At 28.1% G+C, this 25,263-nt stretch overlaps 1 protein-coding gene across 21 annotated transcripts in view; it reads right to left on the bottom strand.

Moving 5' to 3' along the window:
* The window catches only part of LOC107453525 (potassium voltage-gated channel subfamily KQT member 1), a 432,066-nt gene that overhangs the window by 12,385 nt on the left and 394,418 nt on the right, over positions 1-25,263 (bottom strand). For 8 of the 21 annotated variants that reach the window (XM_071181310.1, XM_071181311.1, XM_071181300.1 and 5 more), the window contains 4 exons: positions 24,069-24,280; positions 19,598-19,729; positions 11,915-11,983; positions 6,067-6,140 (listed from right to left, as the gene is read on the bottom strand). In XM_071181310.1, the coding sequence (XP_071037411.1) occupies positions 6,067-6,140; positions 11,915-11,983; positions 19,598-19,729; positions 24,069-24,280 (487 nt within the window). The remainder of the gene's footprint in view (positions 1-6,066; positions 6,141-11,914; positions 11,984-19,597; positions 19,730-24,068; positions 24,281-25,263) is intronic. The other 13 variants (XM_071181314.1, XM_071181312.1, XM_071181305.1 and 10 more) reach the window with 3 other exon arrangements.

Below are 25,263 nucleotides of genomic sequence, written 5' to 3'. Positions count from 1 at the left end.
TATATATATATATATCCTCTGTCCGCTGCCGCTCACCAACCCCGATGAATGCTTCGCAATAATTGTCTTTTCTTGGCAGAAAACAGTTTTTCTTTTAAAGTTAAAATTATTCACTTAACATATATGTACTAAAAGGAATTCTGTTTGCTTACGCTTGTGCCTCTAGTTCCCACGTCCAAATATTACTATCTATTAGTATTATAAACATTTACATCTCTTGGTGAACAGAAGTGATTTTTCGAAGTAATCATCTTTTAAAATAACATTTATATTCTTATAACATTATACTGTTCAAACAAATTTGATGAGTTCACAACCATAATTAAATATTTTCGCTAATAATAGCAGTACTGGAAAATAAGTTTAAATTCGGGATACAAAAATATTTAAAGGAAAACATTACCTTTACGACTATTGTTAATTTTATGCTGATCACAACCAAAACAATATTGAAATGAATGAGGAAAAACTGGATCCCACCTCGTGATTTTTCGGCCAATAGAAATACACGGACAACAATGGAAAACTCTGACACCATTATTCAAAATGAAATAAAAATCGCCACTCAGCTTTAGATGGCAAGTTTAGTTGTAACATTTTAACAAGCAGCATTATTAAAACTTTTACCTTTTCAAACACATGCGTTCGTAATTTTTAAAGGCTGTTTCGTGCGTTACTAACCGCAAGTGTTGTGTGATTGGCTATTTGTTATCGTTTCACTCTCTTCTTATATTATATATAGATAGAGAGATTCATATTCAAAACTTCAAGTATAGATTAGATTATCTTTCACTTCTTGCCTTAATAAATAATTATTTCAAATTCTATAAAGAGATTCAATAATCTAAGTTTTAATTTCTGCGTTCTTTAAAGACATTAATCACTGCTTTTATTGGTTGAAAAAAAAGTATACTTGACCAAATATCTTAATTCGAATAAAATATTGATGCATGACATAATATCAGATATGCCTTCTAGTCATGTTCTTTGTCCGAAAAGTTCTTCAGTTATAAAAGAAGAAGATCGAAGAGAAGAAAGATAGCATAAAGAAATAATAAGTCCTTTTTCGGGATAAACACTTAAGAGGATAAGGATATCAAAAAAGGATAGGTCAGAGGTTAAACGAAGGACAATAGTTCAATGAAATAATTCTTATTTTTCTCCGATTCTTTTGACAATGGAAGCATAACAAGCTTGATTTGGCATAGAAATGAGTAGTTGTACCCAATTATTTTAAAGTTTTAATTTACTTCGTTCCAATTATTTTATCAAAATCTAATGTGACAAAAGCAATGCCTGATTTTTTTCCCAACAGCACATGGAAATATGTTTTAAAAAAATGACTAAACACAGCGTTTCTCATAATTAGTAGAAGTATTTTAATAAATTCAAATGAAAATGGTGTAAGGATGTAGCATAAACTTAGTACATCAACCAACTTGCATAAGGTTTCAGACGAACATGCCTAGTTGTATGAGTTTTCAAACTATGATTGTTTATAAGGATGGTTTCACTAAGGATATTGTTCAATAAAGGCTTCGTCGTCATGTGAAACGATGATTTTTTTGCAAATAATATGCTATTTTTTAACTACCGTGAGTTTGCAACAGTCAATTATGACTGTTAGGTCAAGTCTCTAACCAGCGCTTTCTATACTTATTCTAAGTGCCTCAAAACGTCAATATGGAGACAAGTCACAGTTTTATGAAAATAAAAAGCGTCTAATTTTATAATAATTAAAAACTTACCCCAATGTTTTTTATTTCATTTTATGACCGTCGTTAAACTGCCAACCCAATTTTTTTGGGTTTATGACTACTAATGTTCAACTCCGTAGTGTTGTAATTTTGAACCCAATCCATATAGACGAGTGAACTCCTGGATCAAGTATTGGGAGAAATTTGCCTTCGTGGAGGACTTTTTGGTCGAACTAACCCGTATTTGTGTTACATGGAGAGGAAAACCACTAAAACATCCCATGGTTAGCCTGACGGCAAGGGGATTCTAACCCATGATCCGTCTACCGGTGGAAGCCAGATACGGAATTCGTATCGACCAGCCATCGTCTGGATTCAAACCCAGTTTACCTCATTGGAAGGCGAACGCTCTATCCGCTGAGCCAGTGCTTCCCTAACTTATGAACTTTGTGTATCCTTTCTAATTTTTTCGTAACGCTGTGTATCGCTAATGAAAATATGAATGTATTTTTTTAAAAATACATTCATTTTTAGAATCTGGAATAAAGTTGAAAATCACAACTGGCTATTGACACCACTAATTATTAACTGTTAACTCTGCAAAAAATAGCCAATAGAAAAATACGTGATCGTAAATTTTAATGGCTAGCATTGTTTATAAATAAAATTTTTAAAAATTTTCATTTGTTGCAAGATATTTCGCATAAGAACACGTACCCCCGATAAACTGTTCCCGTACCCCTGGGGCTAAGTGTACCACACTTTGGGAAACACCACCCTAAGCCATCAAGGCTTTGCTCCAATGTTGCAGTATCTGAGCTCATAATTTTCAAAAACTGAGAATAAGTCAGTTGATCTTGATAATTTTCAATTAGGGGGAAATTTTTTTCAAACTGGCGATTTTTAAGAAAGTTTAGTAACTTTTGAAATATTAGTTATTTGTCCATTCAATTGCCCAGATAATTCTTGACCACAAAATGGTATATATAGTTTAAAATTACAGCTTTATTTTAAATGTAAAGCACTAAAACTGCGGCCTTTTTTATTTTCCTTAGTGAAAGAGCTTCGGAAAACCATGTCAAATAATATATTATCAGATTCGATACAGTTTAACCATAATATTGGTGACCATGAATGATTACGGTGCCACTCTGTACAACTTCAATGAGGTGTTAAATTTTAACCGTTTCATGTAAGTTGAATCGCAATATCATATAATCAAGTTTAAGAATAGTTATTTTTCATCATAATGCAATTAAATTAGGCACTGTGCTTCAATTTTATGCTATAATAGCAATCAACCTACTCCAAAAAACAGCGTATGTTTTTTTAAAAAATCTTCTGAATTAACCAATAAGATAAAAGAAATGCTTAAAATGCATTATTTATTTAGAATTTAAATATCAGCACTCATTAAAACATTATTAGACACCAAATAATCAGAAAAAAAAATTATATTGATTCAGATAGTGAAAAATTAAGTTAATCTGGTAGGGAATTAAAATGCTATCTTCTTTAAATAAATAAATAGTATTATTAAAAAATGTATTTCACAACTAAATTACTAATGCAATTTTTTTTAATAAACATGCATTAAAACTAAATGAGCTGTCAAAATAAATCTAAGAGAAAATTTTAATTAAATATTTTTTTAAAATTTTAATATATTATTATAATTTTTTATAAAACTAAAATATTCTTAGGAAATTGATTAAAGATAATTCAAGGAAATAGTTTGAAGAAGGATTTTCATCTTTTACTTAGTAAAAAGATATAATTAGTACCAGAAAAAAACTTTTTCATTAACATTAATTGTTAATTCGCAAATTAATGTTTATGTGACCTTTTTTAGCTGGGAATGAATTGGGAAATTCTGAGTTTTATGACTGAAAGATATAATATAAGTTCACATATTTAACAAATATTCCTTATTTCCTTCCAATATCAGGTTTGATAAATAGAATTGAAACTAAAGCTTTCGATGAAGAAGAGTGTATCCTTGGCACTTAAATTTTCAAAAGATCTTCTTTATTATCGAAACTTTACTTACATTCGATCTTCACTAAATAAAACATTTTTACTGCAATGAAAATTTTCTAAAGCTTAAACAGTGTAATTTTAAGTATTCATAAATTCGAATGAGAGATAGGATTTCATTAAAAACTTCTGTCGGTGTATTCAACTGCATATTTTTTTAAGCAATAATTTTAAAAAGAATGATTGTTGACCCGTTACATAATAATTGTTACTCAAATTCCTTAAAAGAGAGAAAGGCAGGCATATTGTTTAAAAAATGCAAAATAATTGTGTTCAATGATTATTTGACGTATATAAATGTGGTATCCCATCTTGAATTATCAAAACCAAGGGGCTTTTATGGTTCGATTGAGGATCAGTTATATTGATCCTAGTACACATCACACGGTGGTTTTGGTGACTTCGGTGATGTTTAATGGGCGATAAAGTTCGCAATCAGTAGTTGTTGATTTGGCGAGATTTAGTGGGTTATTGCTTTTTAGCCATTTTGCATTTGCAATTTGGAATATGGTGACAAGCGTCAAAGCGTTATTTTGGAATTGGCGGCATTTTTAAAAATCGCACCATCCGTGTAAACTATACTAGGATTTGACCAATAACGCTTTTCAGATAATAAAATATTTCCTTAACTGTTGTAAGTTTGTAACAGTTATTCACGACAAGGTTAAAGGATGAGTCAATCTTAAGCTAGTGCAGTGCACTGTAAAAAAATCCTTATCAAATTACGGTAAAAAGTATAGTCACTCGAGATGCAAGTACTTTTTACCGCTACATGTTAGGGATCAAAAAAATCTGATTAACCTTAATTTTTTCAGTAATAATTACCATAAAATCACCAAATCACTCTAATTAAATAAAGATCACTGTAAAAAATACTATATAATATTTTTCGGTATCAATGGATTTAACGGTAAAATGGATTTTATGGATGATGCACCCTAAGTGCCGGTACTTCATACCGTAATTTTATCCGGAAATTTTTACAGTATTGAGGCCCTTACGATTTATCTATATAGAAAGACATTTTTGAATTATCGGGGATACAAATTTTTTCATTAAATAAGCAATGTAATTTTAAATGATGAAACTAAAAATTTGAACGGAGTCGATCAAATAGTTTTAGAGAAATGAAAGTTTAAAAATGTTTTTTTTTTTGCATTATGATGCGAGAAAAAAATTATCATTCAGGAGCCCAAACTTATAACTACACTCCTGTTTAAATATTTGGTACCATGGTCTCCAAAACGAGGCTTATCTTGAGCATTAAAAATCCAAATTCGTCGAAAAGGTCATGTTTGTTCAGAAAAAAGTATCTTTTTGTGTCTGATTTTATGATATAAAATATGGTCTGCACAAATATTTTAGCATATTTAAGTTTAGCCCCTCAAACCATTAAGATCGTATTTTTGTAGGTGACTGGAACCCAATCTACTCACCACATACACAGTAAAAAATTCCACCTCAAATTACGGTATAAAGTACCGGCACTTTGGTTGCTCCATCCGTAAAATGCATTTTTTCCGTAAAATAATAGACCGTAATTTCTTCAGTAACATTTATATAATAACGGTGATTCAGTGATTTTACGGTAATTATTAATGTAAAAATCATGGCTTATCAGATTTTTTTCTTCCGTAACATCATCCGGTAAAAATGGATATCATGGTAAAAAATACCAGCACTCTGATTGCCGGTACTTATTATTGTTATTTTGATCCGGGAATTTCTTACAGTGTACTAGTTACGATTGCAAAAATCAAAAGTAATAAAGAAGTTCCTTTTTATTTTTATTTTGATTTGTCCATTTGAGGTCTGCAGGCCTTCACCTCTTGAACTACCCCACAGAAGAGGATTTGTATTCTTTTAATGCCATAGAAATCACAAAAACTATTCAAGCACACCTTGAAATATGATTCAATAGAGGATACGACGCCAACCAACCACCATTTGAGGTAGGTAAGTACTTTATTTAAGCTGCATTAGAGCTGCACAATGGACTATTGGTGACGGTCTGGAAAACATCCCTAAGGATAATCCGAAGACATACCATCACAATTTTGTCAGGCCACTTCCTCAATTTAGACATAGATCTGAAGTGGAAGAAATATTTCTCAAGATCCCTGTACCTATGGTACCGGTCAACGAAAGACCGCAGGACTTTCGATTCCACAGATTTACGAGTACACGTACATGTGCACGGTGGTACATTCATTTGAAAAGACGCATTTAATATATCGTAATAACTAGCATTCTTTGTCTTTTTAATATTATGATAACTAAAATTTTCTATCTATTTGCACAAAATTATCAGTTGAACTTGAAAATTACATACTTTTCTCAAAGCACGAATGGCATTTTTATGTTGTTTTGTCAAAATCGCAAGTCTAGGCTCCTCAGGCTCCTCATCTGAAAAAGTATTCCAAATTTAATTTTTTTTAAAAAAAAATGTTACATATTTTATTTTAAAGCAAGTTTAAAATCACTCAAAATACAAATATATCAACTAAAGTTTCAATAAACAAACTAACCATAATACATTAATCATGCATGGGACTTTTTAAATTTGGCAATCAAAAGGAACAATATTAGAAATGGTTTAGGAAATCTTTACACATAAATAACTACATTCACGAAACCAGTTTAAAGCAAAAAAAAGTACGTCATTATTGTATTAAATAAGTTAATATTAGGACAATAATTTATACACTTATCATAAGTTTTTGACAAATTTAACATTATGGTATATGAAAACAATCAGAAGGTCATTTTTTTAAAATTGCATGCGAAGCATCCTTATTTTTGCATCAGAAACAAATGGAGACGAATTCGGATTATATTTTCTTACTGGTTTGCGAAAACTTTATGACCAGGAGGTTTGAAAAAGCAGGTGAAATTTGAAATTAAAGTAGTAAATGGCTACATAACGTTTTTCTTTGTAAAAATGAAATTGTGATATTCAAAAATGTAACAGAAATCATATTTATGAAAATTACAAATTTAAAAAGGTATAAGAAATTAAGGAAATGATGTAGCTTATAACAAAAGTAATCTAAATTTATAAAAAAAAACTTTAATTAAAGTAAGTTATGTAAAGTCACTTCTACATAATAAGAAAAAATATTAAGGAACTAATAATAAATAATAAGTAATTTAAAATTTAAATTTATCCTAGATATTTAATCAGTTCTCAATTCTTCGTACTATATATGGTGAATAGTTTTGTATAGTCCATGCTGAGATGGATTTTTGTGCTTAGGGGTAGACGTATTAGGGTTATTGCTCAGAATGTGAGGAATATTTTGAAATTGTATCAATGCACTAAGAATAATGAGCATTATTACTTTGAAAAATTAAATCTAGGTTTCAAGTGCTTTTTCATAATTATTTACCTATACACATTAAGTTTAATTTCTTCTCAAAAAAAGCTTTTATTCTTTTTTACCTAGCACTATTTACCTCACATTACTTTGTAATTTAATTTGCTTCTAAAACAATTTGTATTTTGTTTTTAAAAACTTAAGAATTGTCTTAACCATTTCTTTTGAAACCTGGACGTCTTAAAATATTTCTTTCTATATACTTTAAACATCACTCTTGGATAGCAGATTTCTTTAAATAAATATTTCGTACTTTTAATTGATTATTTAATCTGATGTTTATTTTTGGTAAAAATAACTGTAAAAAATGTTTTTAAATAAATATAGGAAAATACTAATTCATGCATTTTAGTAGTAGCAGTACTTAATAACCGTCACACCAGAGGCTAATGGCGATGGTTTGTGAAACATCCCCGAGGATGTTCCGACAACATACCATCATGTTTTTGATCCTCTGCAGAGGGGATGGCTTCCCCACTTTGGTAGACTGATGACCTGCACTCAAAATCAAGCACTTAATGTAATACAGTTAAACAAGGATCGATACCCCGTATCCTTTGTTTTTTCGCAGGCTAATCAAAGGGGTCACTCATCCACTCATTGACCGCTGCCAGTGATGCTTGATTTCGGTGTGTACTGGAAACCATTTTTTTTTTGTTGAAGTGTGGGATTTTGGGATGCAGATTTCTATAAATTAAAGTCTTGTGACCTTAACTTGATAGTTCAATCTGATATTGATTTTTCGTAAAAATTCTTGTGCATGGTACCTATTTTTGTTTGAAATACTTGCTTGCTGCAGATTTTTCTTAGATAAACGCGCATGACTTTCACTTGATAATTCAATAGAAAAAAACACTTTTTTTTGGTGAGGATTCTATTTCTTGGTATTATTGGTAGGTATAGTGTGTTGATGATCAATTAAATAATTATATTCGTATCATAATAAATCATGACATATCAAAAGCAGGAAACTAGATGATTACAACTCTATTTGAGGTTCTTATTCTTTTTCGTGAAAAAAGGAACGAATACAATTTTATGAAAGCATATTATAAACGATGTTATTGAACACGTGGTAGTACTTTTGTATTTAAGCCAAGTGGATATTTCTTTCATTATACTGCTTCTGTACTTTCTGTATACAGCAGTGTTTTCAACAATCTCTTAGTTGATACAATAATTTATTACATAAATTTTACTATTTTCAATACTTTAGAGTTCGAAAAACTATTTAATTTCTGAGGTTAAACGGTTAAATAGACTCTTATTTTTATTAACTATACAATTCGATATTTGTTTGGGAAATACAAACAAGAAATATAACTATAAGCATGCAAAAACCATGCATTTGAAAGAGAAAAAAAAAGCAGAAACATAGACAAAAAATACATTCAAATAAAGTAGATATTTTTCAGTTAATATCAAATTATCTATTCTAAAAACTGTGAAAAAGATGCCAGTAATTATTTTATATATTTTTGATGAAAAGAGAACAGAACAAATAGAGATAACATGCACAATATAAGAAATATATATATATATATATATATATATTTATAAACATAAGTCCAGGTAATAGACATGCTGATAAAAGACAATAAAAGTTTCATGCCTTTACGTGCATTCTACCATAGCCAGTTGCTTACATGCGCCATAGAACAATCAACGTGTAAAAAATACTGTCCACAATACACAATTTTCTAAACGTCTATGTAAATTTTGCACAAAATTGTTTGAGCATTATATAGCAAGTAATGTCATTTCACAACTATAAATGCCGTTTTATGGGTTTTAGGTATTATGCTAGGTCAAGAAGTATGAATACACAGAGATAAAAAGGATGATCTAAAAGCTACTAGAATACGGTAAAATTTACCGTATTTCTAGTTCGCTTTGGCAATGATTTTTGCAAAGTTAACAATAAAATATGGTGTTATATTATGTGATAAAATTGTTAAATGTCACAAAAATTGGAAATTTTTCCATGATACTTTAGAGCATGAGTAAAGAAACCATTTATTTGGTTAATTTTCCTTTACCGTTTTGTATTTTCCACTAAATGCGCGGTCTTTAGCACTATAATTTTGAAAACAAGAATTTCCGGTAAACAGTTATGAACAGAAAAAAAAAGTCCAAATGGAATGCCTTAAATACCATATATTTTGGTTTTATTACCAAAATTGTCTTTTTTTCTTTTAACCAGAAATGTTATTACTAACAATACGATAATTTTACCAGAATTTTTCTCTACGTGTATAATATAGTTTTACGCAGAACATTTCCTTTGAAGAAAATATACGAATGCTTTTTACTGAGCATGATGTTGAACGATTTGACTCACGTTATAACTTCCTCAGTTGAAAACATTGAATTTTTGAACACTTGATAACTCATAAGCAAATTGAAAATGTTTTTGAAGAGTTTCTAAAAAAAGAACTGTTAGAAAAACAGTTTAAGAAGAGAAGCTTTTCTGAAAACTTCATAATTTCCCTTCTCGCAACATTGATGTGAAAATCTTAGACACGATGTTTTCAACTTCACATTTTGATTCACATGCATTAATGTAGCATTAGATATTTAATAAGAAACGATAAATGTTTTCAGTATTACCTGTCAATAACTTTCAAAGAAATACAAAAATATAATTTCAAACAGTCAATCCAAGTTGGTTTTTTTTTTGTGCATGAATTCTCAGGAAATGCACATAGTAAATTTTTTTTTACAATTATAAGAAACTGTAGCCCCACTCTTAATTTTTTTCTATATTTAAAACTTTTTAAGACCGTGTCTATTTAGCTTAAAATTACAATTAAAATATGTAAGTTCTTAAAAATTGTAAGGCATTAGTATATTTTTGGGAGATTCAACAAACAATTAAGTCTTAGCTTCAGATTGGCTTATACTATCAAAGGTTATTAGGGCTAAATATTTTTTATCCTTATTACACCTGATTACTCTACCATTGATAACAGAGATATTTATCAATAATGCTTCACATTCATTTTTTCATATATGATGTAACAACGCATGCGTGGACACGCGAAGTCTTGAGTAATTTGTTTCGTGGACATGCGCAGTTACTTCAAAATATGTGTGAACGTGACTAGCTGTGTAATCTATTTAGGCAGATTTAGTATGTTCACACTAAATCCCTTGCATTAAGATGCGTATGTTCCAGACAAGGTTCTGACTCGAGCACAAAGTCGGCTGTCTACAGTGCACGCTCAGAATAAGCATGTTTAAACGTGCGGGATACTACGTGAAAATGCTGAATCTATCTATGGTGTCTAATGTATTAACAACAGAATATAAAGGAAACTTAAAACCACCAAAAGGTCGAAGCTAACATATACCACATTCTGGTTGAAAATATGGATATTTATGGGCTGCTAAAAATTTTGGATCAAATTATGGTATAAAGTATCGACACTTTGGGTGCATCATCCGTAAAAATTTATTCTTACCGTAAAGTTTATAGTAATATTTATTTAATTAAATTATTTTACGGTAATTTTTGTAAAAATTACGATGCATCAGAATTAAGAGTTTTGTTCCGTAACATGTCCCGGTAATACTGGATTTTACTGTAAAGAGTACCGGCACTCTGTGTGCCAGTACTTTATACCACAATTGGATTCGGAGTTTTTTACAATGTGGTTCAAGGACCAAACTTTTTTCTTGGGCAAATTTAATTCAATGTTCATATGATTGAAATTCTTCTGATAACTGAGCTCATTTAGATATTATTTGGTATTTTAATACTATGTTTTTTGCTTAAAATTTTACATTTTGGTATTTTTAAAGAAAAAGAGGCTAGACCTTTAAGAAGGTTTTTCTTTGACATTTTAAGTATTTTCTAGCTAAAAAGTTTTAATTTCGTAGCATTATTAGCATAATTTATCAGTTTTTAAGAGCTTCCCCTGCTCTAGAAGACTTAATTTTTATTAGGCATTTTTATTCTTTGAAAGAGTCGAGAAACATTATTATTCAGATTTCTGGTGATATACATTTTTAAACAAAAACCTATGTCTATATATTTAACTACATTTATACACCTAAGAGCCATTACATTATGACCACCCTGCTTATAACATGTAGGACCACCTTTAGCCCTCAAAACTGTTAGCACCCGCCATGGCATTGATTCCACAAGGTGCTGATAGGTAGTCTGAGGTATCTGGTACCAAGCGCTCACCAACTGGTCCTGCAATTCCCTCACATTGCGAGGGGGTAGCGTGGCAGTACGAATTTGGTTTTCCAAGTAGGACCACAAATGCTCTATTGGATTAAGGTCAGGTGAATTTGGGGGACAAGACATGACTTGAAAGTCACTGGAAAGTTCCTCGACGATTCGACCCTTATGGCATGGTGCATTATTCTGTTGGTAAACACCATCCCCAGCAGGAGAAACTGTTGCCATGAATGGGTGAATCTGGTCTGCAACTATGTTCAAGTAGCTTACAGACGTCAGGGATCGTTCTATGAAGATTATGGGTCCTAATGTGCTCCATGAAAACTTTGTTCCTGGGCGAGAAACCATGAAGACCTGGGCAAGCCCATTGTTATAGATGGAGGGTGGTCATAATATACCTACATTAATAGTTTTAGAAAAGGTGGCATGTGAAAAATAAGACAGACTTGCTACCTAAAAGATGAGAGTGATGCGTATTTCAGAAGCTATTTCTAAGCGAAGTGTTGAAGCCAAGCAAATAATTGCATCTGATAGAAAAATGTGCTTAAGAAAAAATTAAATAAACTTGTGCAATTTTTTACGTATTTTTCCCTCAGTGTCTTTAAGCTTACCGCAGGAAGAGGGACTATCTTTACGAACCCTGTTGAAGAGATTTACACAGAAACTGCCTCGTCTTGAGCCTACGCTTGGAAGAACAAATACCACTTAAAACATATTTTTGAAATGCTATTTCACTTTTAAATCATAAGCGAAATTTTGTTTTACATAAATTTCAGATTTTGTTTCAAAAGATAGTTTCGTGACATAACTTGGTTTAGAGGGTATGGTCCGTTCTAAATTTTTTCGTTTTTTTTTAAAATTTATGACTCTTACTGGAAATTAATATGAGAAAAGTTTCCAATTATGAACTACCGAAATAAAAAATTGAAAATAAATGTATTAAACGCTATATGAGTATATGATTAATATTAGATAACGGAAAAAAATAAAGAAGCTGTAAAAATAAGTTAACTATCGAATTGTGTGTTTATAGAAAACAGTAAAAGAATTTGAAAATTTTCAAATTTAGTTAATAAAAACACCCTAAAGTATGCATGGTTGTTGGAAATAACTGTTTTTATTTTTTCACGAAAATACATTTTTATGAAACTAAAAGTATTTGGTTCATTTTTCAGAAACAAAACTTCAGGTGCATTTTTATGCAAATTAGAGTTTTCTTTTTTGGCACAAGGCAGTGCACCTCATTTCAATCATCACAAATGGAAGATAGCTGCTTTTTGCCTAAAACACTGAAAATCAGCTACGCGATTAAAAATAAAAATTAGAAAAAAAGTATTTTAAAACAATTTTACAAATTTGGGCAAAAAAACAATTAAATATTTGTATTTCTTAAGTTTTGTTACGTAAAAACTTTTCAAGAAGAGCAATTTAGTTTCAATTTAGTGTACCTGGCAAAGCATTCGAACCTATTTCAAATACGCAGTAAATATCTATAACAGGCTTCATTTAAATATTTTTAATTTCACCGAGTAATATTTACTTAATATTAAAGTTTATGTAAATTATGTTTACATTATTAATATAAAACATATTTTTCCTTTTCAATACATTTTATGTCATATAAATAAACTACTGGTATTAAATAACAGATTTCGTGTACTAATAATTTGTCAATTAATTTTTAACCTCTTCATGTTCAATACCAGAGATTACTTTCCACGATATTACCTCTTTAAAAGCATACACCGAAATTAATCTAAACCGGACGTGAAATCAGAACAATGAATCCTTTATAAATGAATCGGGCACCTCATGGCTCGTTTGAAAATCCGCAGACCATGATTTAGAAAACAATTACAGTCCGATCCTTTTATCTGTCTCTAAGCCCCGTGAATATAGTAACTCATAATGAAACTACACGAAAGCTTGCATGCCTGGGTGAAATGATTCCTGAATTAAATTTACTGTTTCTCTGTTTTGGGATTCAGAGCATAATGAATGAAGAGATAAATCCTTTAAAAGCTCGGTCCTTCTAACTGTATATTCTATCGCTGAAATTGATTTCAGGAAATGTTGTTGGGAAGGATCTCAATTTCTGTTTTGGTGTGTTAAATAATTATATTGTCGTTAAATTGACTTAATAATGCATATTCAAAAATTAATCTGACTCTGCATTTTTAAAATTTAATTGAACTGAATCTATGAGGAATCATAATTATATTTATAACAAGTCTATTCAACTGAATTGTGAGGTGAAAAAAAAGACTTTAAATGGATAGTCACAAACACTCAGAAAAAATTCTAAATTTTCCCCGGTTTTTCTAGATTGATGTATCTAATTTCTCTGGTGCAAAAACTTTTACTCAATGATCACTAACACTAAAGAAAATCCTAACTTTTTCCTGTTTTTTCGAAGCTGATTTTATCGAAGTTCACTAATTTTTGTAACTTGCGGTACATTTTATTATTAATTCATTAGGCGCAAGATTTTTGCGCAAAACAGAAATTGACATGATAATGTAAAATTGACTTGATAATGTTAAATTGACTTGATAATGTTAAATTGATTTGATAATATATATTCACAAATTAATCTGATTCTGCATTTTTAAAATTTGATAACTTGATAATGTATGTTCAAAAATTAATCTGACTCTGCATTTTTAAAATTTGATTAGATAGATCTATGATGAATCAAAATTACATTTATAACAAGTCTATTCAACTGAATTGTGAGGTGAAAAAAAGACTTTAAATGGATAGTCACAAGCACTCACAAAAAATCCTGAAATTTCTCTGTTTTTTCTAGACTGGTGTATCTAATTTCTTTGCTACAGAAACTTTTACTCAATAGCCACTAACACTAAAGAAAATCCTAACTTTTTCCTGTTTTTTCGAAGCTGATTTTATCGAAGTTCACTGATTTTTGTAACTTGTGGTACATTTTATTCTTAATTCAATAGAAGCCAGATTTTTGTGCAAAAAATAAATTGACTTGATAATGTTAAATTGACTTGATAATGTATATTCAAAAATTTATCTGACTCTGTGTTTTTAAAATTCATTCAGATAAATCTATGATGAATCATAATTATAAGAGAACAAGTCCATTTATCTGTATTGTGAGGGGAAATAAGACTTTATCTGTATGGCCACAAACATTCAGAAAAAATCCTAAATTTTCATTGATTTTTCTAGATTGATGTATCTAATTTCTTTGATACAAAAACGTTTACACAATGACCGCTAACACTAAAGAAAATCCTAACTTTTTCCTGTTTTTTCGAAACTGATTTTATCGAAGTTCACTGATTTTTGTAACTTGTGGTACATTTTATTCTTAAATCAATAGATGCCAGATTTTTGTGCAAAAAATAAATTGACTTGATAATGTTAAATTGACTTCATAATATATACTCAAAAATTTATCTGACTCTGTGTTTTTAAAATTCATTCAGATAAATCTATGATGAATCATAATTATAAGAGAAAAAGTCCATTTAACTGTATTGTGAGGGGAAAAAAGACTTTATTTGTATGGCCACAAACATTCAGAAAAAATTCCAAATTTTCATTCATTTTTCTAGACTGATGTATCCAATTTCTTTGATACAAAAACGTTTACACAATGGCCACTAACATTAAAGAAAATCCTAACTTTTTCCTGTTTTTTCGAAACTGATTTTATCGAAGTTCACTGATTTTTGTAACTTGTGGCACATTTTATTCTTAACTCATTAGAAGACAGATTTTTGTGCAAAAAAAAAAATTGACTTGATAATGCAAAGTTGACTTGATAATGTTAAATTGACTTGATAATGTATATTCAAAAATTAATCTGACTCTGTGCTTTTATAATTCACTCAGATAAATCTATGATGAATCATAATTATAAGAGAACATGTCCATTTAATTGTATTGTGAGGGGAAAAAAAAAGACTTTATTTGTATGGCCACAAACATTCAGAAAAAATCCTAAATTTTCATTGATTTTTCTAGATTGATGCATCTAATTTCTCTGATACAAAAACTTTTGTACAATGGCTACTGACACTTAAAAAAAATCTTAATTTTCCCCTGGTTTTTCTGGATTGATTTTATCGAAGTTCACTAATTTTTGTAACTAGTGGCATACGTTTTATTATTAATTCATTAGATGACAGATTTTTGTGCAAAAAGTATGTTACAAAACACTTTTATTTTCTGTTAGAGTTGAAAATGGTTAATATTTTTTTAATTAAAATTATTACTTGGCCAATTTTTTGTTGAAAATCATTGAACTTTTAGATATTTAACTTAAATTAGTTCATTTTTTCGTTATATTTCGCGTATTTTAATTAAATTCCCTGACATTTACTTGAACTTATAAAACTCCAATATTCTCTGGCCACCGCATTTTCAGTTTCATTTGCTATAGATGTAGCTGTCTGTTAAAATTTAGGGTGATGTAATGAAATAAAAGAGAAAACTATGAAATATACCTGTAAAAAAATTTTGAGAAGAAAAAAGTTTAAAAAATGCACGAGGTAATTCAGAAAATGGTAAAAAGGGTTTTGTTTGGATATAACGTTCAAGGAATTAATAACCATATATATTTTTAAGATTAGACTCTTGATTGCCATCCAAACATTTATGTTTGGATATTGCGAACTTTTTTATGCTTAATGTGTATATTTTAAAAATTTCTGACGTCTGATAATTGTTTATCCTTTTAGAAGCCTTAAATAAAATAAAGCCATGTAATATTAATAATTACTGCTTTTAATATTGCGTATATAAAACAGTCATTGTTTTCTATTTTTCATGATTCAAAATCAATTTAAATTCCATCTCTCTGGAGATATGCTTAAATGAAAAATTTTATTCATTAAAAATTTAAATATTTTCGGCTAAAAGTTTTTAGGCAAACTACAATACTTCGCCGGAACTTAAAAAAAATATTATTTAATGAGCTTAAGTTCATTTTCTCGATAAATACATAACATTTCTTTATTTTCAAATTGATTTAAAATAAATATAATAGATATAATGAATGAATCATTAATGTTTCGATTTGCAAATACTTTATCTTAACAAAAGAATTTTGTTAATTGTTTGTGAATTTGTTTAAAGCAAGAATTTTAACATAAGAATAAGGAGAATCTTGGAAGAGATTATTGTGCAAAATTTTTTTATTAATGGCAGGAATTGAAGCCTATTTTATGATAATTTTATGTAGCATACAAATAGCTCTTGAAAACATTTTAAAAGAATTTTTACCATAATTTTTTGCATTTAGTTGCACAAAATTTTTAATAGTCTCAAAAAATGCTTGAAGATTTCATGAAAATTGGTATTCAACAATGTTTTTTTTCCCATTAATTTCTTTTACTAATTTCTCGAAATTTAAATTACTTAATTTATACTAAAATCGTTGTGTTACTTTTTCTGTTTAAAATAAGTATAACATTTAACGAAATAATACCTGTTTGAATGAATATATTTTTTTTTTGTAATCTAAACTTATGAATAAAATAAAATTTCTAGCTTCATAAAAAGAAGAATTACTTTGTATTTACTATTTTAGTAAGAAAATGTAAAATATAGGTATATATATCATTCGCTTTCATACGCACAACTTTTTAAAAGAAAAAAAAACTCTAATTTTTATCGAAAACGTCATGTATTTTTTTACTGAATAAGTAAGAATTTTTTTTAGCAGAAGTACAATGTCTTTACTAGTATATAAGTAATATAAAAAGTCTCTAATAAATCTTTTTATTGATTAGCTAGAATACTTTAGATTTATTAATGAAAGTAAAAAGTAGTAAGATCTGTAGTTTCTTTTAAAAAATATATAAGTACACTGCAAACTAAAATATCTCGTGACTCTTAATTAAGAACTTACACATAGAATAAATTTTTTTTCTATTTCTACCATCCTCCTACGATTTACAATTATCGCTAACATTTTTATCATAAGATAATTTGATACTGTAGGCTGTAGGCTCAAGTACTGTAGGCTCAAGTAGATACTATTTTTATTCAGGTCATTTTGTTTTAAGCTAAATAAAAATTGAATTTACTTGCTCTCGGCCAACCTATAAGTACTGATAATTTTTGAAGCCGAATAGATAGGATAGAAATATGGTGGCAACACCAGATTGCGGGAAAATTAATGCCACAACAGCCTTGTCTAAAAAAATGTAGTGATTTGATCGTGTGATTCAAATTTAAATTCAATTACAAAATGAATTTTCTCTGTTTTCTGAATTGACGTCATTAGATTCATGTAGATTTTTTTAATCTGTAGTATGGATTTAGGTTTTGGATGGAAAATAATCTCCGATTATTTTTCACAATTCTTAAGATTTTCTAAGAAATAAGAGTTAAATTTTAGAATCTAGTACAGTTGCATCGAATATTACCTTAAATAATTATTAAAATACCATAATATGTTCGAAGGATTCGCAGTGCAGTGAGTAAGTTATTCGTCAAAGTAAGCTCGTCATCAATATTTCCTTCAAAATAATACCTTCTATTTTTGATATCAATTCTAACTATGCAAAAATAGATATTTGTGTATTGTTTTTTAAATTACATATTTAATTTCCCATGAATAAAAATTTATAGATAGTAGTCTAAATTCATGTTTTATTTCAGCACCAAACTTGAAATAGATAAATAAGTTGTTTAACGATATCTAACAATGTTCTTAACAAAATAAAGTATTAAAAGTTGTGTATTATTAAGAAAATGCTTTTTAATAAATAAATTAAAATATTTCTCTTAAAGTAATACTTTTTATAATTGAAAACTTCGCTAACTGAACCAAAACAAATATTCATAAAAATTTTTTTGAAAATTTTATTATACTTAATTTAATATAGTTCAAATCCATAAAAAATATGCTAATTTAAGTTTTATTTGCCAACATGGAAATTTTTTGTTTCTTTTTAAGCAAACTAAACTGTTCAAAGTTGCATATACTAATGAGAAAAAAATCTTTCAATACATAATTTCAAAATATTTATCTGAAACTAATACTTTCCACTATTGATAACTACTCCAACAGAACCAAAATAGATATTCATATTAATCTTTTGTTAAACTTCATTATAAGAAACTTAAAATGGTTTAAACCGATAAAAAATATGCTAATTTACGTTTTATTTACCTCCAAACTGAGAAAATTTTGTTCTTTAAACAAACTAAACTATTCAGAGTGGTTTATACTATTGAGAAAATAAATAATTTTCAATAAATAATTTCAAAATATTTCCCTGAAACTAATACTTTCCATTATTGATAACTACTCTAACTGAACCAAAATAGATATTGATATTAATTTTTTAAACTTTATTACAAATAATTTAGAATGGTTCAGACCCATAAGAAATACGTTAATTAACTTTTTATTTATCGCCTAACTGAGAAATTTTTGTTCTTAAAACAAACTAAACTATTAAAAATTGTTTATACTGTTGAGAAAATAAATAATTTTCAATAAATAATATCAAAATATTTCCATGAAACTAATACTTTCCATTATTGATAACTACTCCAGCTGAACCGAAATAGATATTCATATAAATTTCTTGTTAAACTTCATTATAAAAATTTTAAAATGGTTCAAACTCACAAGAAATATGCTAATTTAAGTTTATTTATCTCCAAACTGAGAAGTTTCTATTTTTTAAACAAACTCGACTGCTCTAAATTATTTATACTGTTGAGAAAATAAATAATTTTCAGTAAATAATTTCAAAATATTTCGTTGAAACTAATACGTTCCATTATTGATAACTGAAACAAAATAGATATTAATATTAATTTTTTTAAACTTTATTATAAATAATTTAAAGTGGCTCAAACTCATAAAAAATACGTTAATTAACGTTTTATTTACCACCTATCTGAAAATTTTTTGTTCTTTAAACAAACTAAACTGTTCAAAGTTCTTTATACTGTTGAGAAAATAAATAATTTTCAATAAATAATCTCAAAATATTTCCCTGAAATGTTTCTCATAAAAAATACGTTAATTAACGTTTTATTTACCACCTATCTGAAAATATTTTGTTCTTTAAACAAACTAAACTGTTCAAATTTCTTTATACTGTTGAGAAAATAAATAATTTTCAATAAATAATTTCAAAATATTTCCCTGAAACTAATACTTTCCATTACTGATAACTACGCTAACTGAACCAAAATAGATATTCACAATAGTTTTCTTAAACTTTATGTTCAATTTGAAATAGGTGCGAATTTATAGAAAGTAGTGCTGATTTATGTTTTGGTTTACCGCCAACCTGGGGATGTTTGTTCGGAGGAGAGAAATGCTGGCGACAGCGCCACATATGGCGGACAGCTGAATTCTTTCTGCAACATGTTGCACAGGCCTTTAGGTGTAGTCATGACGTCAGCACACTCCACAATGCATTCTGGTTAGTAATACATCAGGGAAGAATAAAAAAAGGTTTTATACACAAACACATACCATACAGATATACAACACAAAATGGGTAGTACCGAATGTTCACTTGCAATAAACTATAACAGCTACCATGCTTTATTATAGTCAAAAAAGCTCTACACCAAAAAATGTCATGTTGACAACATACAGTTACATCTAAAGGACATTTAAAAAACAGCAACAACCATGCATGCATAAATTGATTTATGCATTAACAGCAGTTCTAAAGAAGTTGTATAGGTTAAAGCGTAAAGCTAATGTCTACATAAGGCAGCTTTCTAAACGTGTTTTGTTGTTGAAAGTAAAAGGTTTTAGCATGATATTTAATTTTTCAGACACAATTAAAATTAAATTGATGATTAAAAGAATATGATTTATTGAACTTCGTGATGTAAAATTCAATCTAATTTTATGTACAATTTTTTCTGTATAATTCATTTTTTCTGTAAGAATTTATGTATAATTCTTTGTTTAAAAGTCAAATGATTTAGTGCAAAATTTAAACCTTATATTACTGATTAACTAAATTACATAGGATATAATTACTGATTAAATAAATGGCTAGTTTGTGAAAAAAATTGTACGACATACTTTTAAATAAAATAATTTGAGACTTAGAATAAAATGGAATAATAATATTCGAAAATCAAAATTTTGCTGTTTTATTTGTTCTTTAAAAAATAAGAATAAATTATTTTGTTTCTCGTAGCTTGCTTGTAAGCACATTAAATATTGCTGACTGATGTATCAAAATTATATATTGTGTGGTTGTATTGATATTGTAAATGATATAAAAAAATGTATCTAATAATTAATCTTTTTGCATGTAAATTTGATACAAGTTTGAATAAAATACAAATGTTAACGTAAAAGCAATAAATTGAATTTTACTGCCTATTTTCAAAAAAAAGAAAGAATATATGTTTATTCAGACATACTTCAAAATTTAGAGTATTGAAGATGCTATTTAAGATAAGAAATCGTGACTTTGATGTTAAATAATGGATTATTAGAATAAATTAAATATTCTTATAATGCATTGTTAATGGAATAAAACTATGCCTCTCAGTTGGAATTTGATAAAAGGGATGGAAATAAGATTAAAAGTGTGTTTTATTATGTTTAACGTATATAAGTTTTAATTAACGTATATAATTAAAATGAATCCATAAACATATTGTTGATTTGTTTGTAAATATGATTAGCTAAATGTAAAATTTAAAGAAGCAAGTTAGCTAACAAAATTCACATATATATTTGTGTTATTATTTTGAAAGTAAGGTACTTTTGAATTTTATAATTTTGATGTTTTCAAAAGAATAAATTAATGTTGGAATATATTTAAAACCTATGTATCACGCTATATATATTCTATTTGAGGTTTGATGTTTCTGTTTAAGGGTATAGAAGTAATATTCTGCCCTTCTCTTCCGTCAAAAAATAAAAGCCTTACTAAAAGCGTAACTGAATTCAAGATCTTTCCAACTGACACAGTAAAATGTGTTTGAAATTTAATATATATTAGACGTTCTTACATAAATTTTATTGCATTATTTTATTGCAGTGATAGACACTTTTAGAAATTTTGAAGCTCCTAAAGCTGAATTATAGAGCAAATTAAGAGCTTATCAAAAATTGTTCTTTCCATCAATTATAAATTTTGATCTCGAAAAAATTATTTAAGTGTAGAAGACAAAAGTGTAAGTAACAGTATTTATAGCAAAAAAATTAATATTCGAATATCCTTATGCATTAAGCATGAATTTGATTAGGCATTAAATGCCAATTTTTATTATTTTTTTTCATTTTTAAAAAGACAAATAATTCAAATCTACAATCAGTTCAAATCTACGGAATCATTATTAAGATTTCCGTTGAGTATGGTACACAATGGCATGTATTATACAAATGGAAATCAATGATAGCGGCGATATTCGATAATTTTAAAAGACTTTTCAGATACCGGGTGGCCTAAAAATTATGAATGTTAAAAAAAATCTAACAAGAAAAACGGAAGGAAATAAAAACTAATTTTTCGTGTTTACCTGTGTTTTGCTCAATAATCTGGTTAATTTTCACTCTGTCTCAAATTTAATTAAAAAATTGGTCAACAGATGGCACTGCTAACCAAATAAAACTTTAAAACGTTGCTTTTAAACTAACCACTTTAATCCAAAATCACTTGGCGAAATTTTAGGGTAAAATTATCTGACACCCGAGCAAATATCTCGATTGGAATGGTCTGAAACTTAATTAAATTTAAATTTTTCTTTATTGCAGCACTGAGAAAAAACTATGGTCAAGACTACAAGAATATGGTGAAATTTACCGTGTTTCTGGTTCTATGGGAACGCCAAAGCGCTATATAGTTTTTACTGAAGCACTTTGGTATTGATTTTGAAAAATTAATAATAAGATATGGTTTTATAATAAGTGATAAAATTTTTTAAGTTTTATTAAGCTTACTAATTTTAACGTGATACCTTAGAGCATGGTATAAAACCCAGTTAAATTTATTTTTCAGTTTTGCAATTTTTACTAGTAGTGATAATAGGAATTATAATTTTGAAAACCAGATCGGAAAAACCTTTAAACCGGAACGGAAAATTATGAAACGAATGGTTTAAATACCGTATATATTGGTTTTATTACAAAAAACTACTATTATTTTTTACTAGAATTGTTATTACTATGTGCAGTACGGTAATTTTTCTGAATATTTTTTTCTCCGAGCATTAAATTCCAATTAAGTTTTATTTCTCAATAAATTATTTTAGCTCAAAAAGTCACCGACATAAATAAAATATTCTGCACTTGGAAAAAACACAGTTTTTTTAATGTAATTATTTTTATAATCTGTCACAAGATTTTATTTTAAATATCATTAAGAGCACAAGTTTTTTTAAAAAATTTTATACTCGCAAAAATACATAATTCTATAACAGTATTTCCAACACAAACGATGTTTTTATGAATGCTTGTCTTCTTTCAGAGTATCGCAAAAGTTTTAAAATTTAGGGAACGAAATAAAATTTACATTATTAGCTTGAGAAAAGTGTTTTAATTAAAGCCAGGTGAAGTTTCGTTAACTACTATAATTATATTATTTATAATTAGCTAAAAACTTCATGAGAAATTATTTTATACTTTTTTTCATATTTAACATTATATATATTATATTAATATACATATCATATTAATTACTCTATTTACCACATTCTTGTAGGATAATACTCTATTACTTGTAGGGAAATAAAAATTTAATTGTTGTTATAAAAATAAATACTGTTCTTTTATATAAGACGATAAAAAATTCAAATAATTAAATTTTAACATATACTCAGTAAAATAAATTTTTTAGTTTTCTTCCAGCATGCTTACTTTTAAAATACTTTTAATTAAAGTTTAAGTTCTGTAAGTTGTTAAGTTGTAAATTATATGATATTAGAAAGTTAAAATTATATGATAAGATAGATTAAAAAAGTTTTCTCATAAAATCAACATTTACGTACATTTCTTTAAGATACATATTCTACTCATTAAGTTTAATATTTTCCTTTCATTCATTAAATCGCTTTGCACTCATTTTTTAAAAAAGATCAAAACTAAAAAGAAGAGAAAACGGTTTAAAAGCATTTTATGTTTCTCTGTATATTTAAAAAAAGTTTTTCAGGTATAACTTTTAATTAAAAAATAATGAATTAACTGAAATCTGCCTAATTAGGAAAATGAATTTTTTAGGCAAAAATTTCTTATCTCAAATCTATTTTTAAAATCTTAAAAGAATTGACTTTTAGTTACAGAATCTTTTTTTTTTTGGTATAATATATTAGTGAATAACTGCTTTTACTTTTAGCAAATAATTCTAGCCTTGTTTTGAATTTTCTAATTAATAAAAATGAAAAAAAAGCTTACTTCGATTTTTTTTCAAAATGTTATAAATTAAGATTTATTTGAGAGAGGAGATTCGAAATCATATTTATCACAACAACACAATTAAGTTTCTTATATGTATTGAAGTTATACTATAAACGTGGAAATTTGTGGTAATTATTGTTATATTATTCATGTATTATTATTGTATAGTGATGTAAGGAATTAGAAATTTAATTGAAATAAAAAACATAATGTCTATAATGTGAAAAAAAATTACTTTTAACAATATTTTTACTATTCATATTATAACGTGAGTAGAAATTGTTAAATTTTAGAACTATAAATTAATAAAGTTTATGCAGAAATCATGCTTCGTTTTAAGGTTTTTAAAAAAATACATGTAAGAAATAGTGTTCCGTAGAAAATTATACCATCAGAATTTCTTTTAGATGTATCGGATACATCTTTGCCGGTACCATCATCTACATAGTTCCCGGTAGATCCACCAGATGGCGTCTTTGAAGTTGACATGAAATCAGTGGATGCAGTGGAATCGAACCTTCCTCTTCCTGGTTGCCCGTGAGGAGTTTTATGTCTTCGAATGGTTGAAAGACGACTGACAAAGGAAGTATTGTGCTTGAACCTGTACAAAATAATAAATTGTTAGTGAATTGAGAGTTTTTTAATTATATTAACTGCTTATGGCTGTTTTTTGAAGGCTCTGTCTTTACATGAAATGACGCTTTTTTACGAGTAATCTGCTGTAAACTGCTGTAAATTGCCAAGTTACTCATGACTGTTAGCTTATATTTTATATATCAGTTTAGTTTACTTCAGTATAGCTAATATCAGTTTAGCTTATATTTAGCCAGCACCCTTTCAAGGGGAGAGGGGTCGAAATGTCACGAAATTGGCAATTTTCAAAAATGCTAAATAACTTGAAAAATGTTTAAGTTATTTGTCCATTCGAAAGCCCAGATAATTCTTTACTACAAGATGGTATATGTAGTTTAAAATTATAGCTTTGCTTTAAGTCTAAGGCATTGAAACTGTGTCATTTTTTAATTTTCCTTCGCGAAGAGTTTCGAAGAACCATGTTAAATGATTACGACGATAAAATGTAATATATTAACAGAACAAAGGATTTCTCTGTTCTAAGGTTTTTAATTAATTTGAACACGGCATATAAGATAATGAGAGCAGATAATGTAGTTAAAACATGATCGTTAAAATCTTCAACAGTGTCGGGGCACTTCTTAATTCTGTGTCCTGAACAGATATTGGGATTTGTTAAACACAGTAAAAGATAACGGTAAAAAGTACCGATACTCAGGGTGTCTGTATTTTTTACTGTAAAACCCTTTTTTACAGAGACATGCTTTTACGAGAAAAAAAAAATCTGATATACCGTAATATTCACAGTAATAAATAGCACTGAATAATATCACTGTAAAATTAACGGTACAATATTTTAAGGTAGAAATAGATTTTATGAAAAAATGTATTTTACGGTATCATGGATGTTACGGACGATGCACCCAAAGTGCCGGTACTTTATATCGTAATTTGATTCGGAAATTCTTATAGCGTACCCAAAAAATCACGTTCCCCGTGAACTATATTCTG

The sequence above is a fragment of the Parasteatoda tepidariorum genome, chromosome 5, assembly GCF_043381705.1.
Source record: "Parasteatoda tepidariorum isolate YZ-2023 chromosome 5, CAS_Ptep_4.0, whole genome shotgun sequence".
NCBI lineage: Eukaryota > Metazoa > Arthropoda > Arachnida > Araneae > Theridiidae > Parasteatoda > Parasteatoda tepidariorum.
The sequence above is the reverse complement of the archived record's forward strand: the minus strand, read 5'-3'. Positions and strand labels throughout refer to the sequence as shown.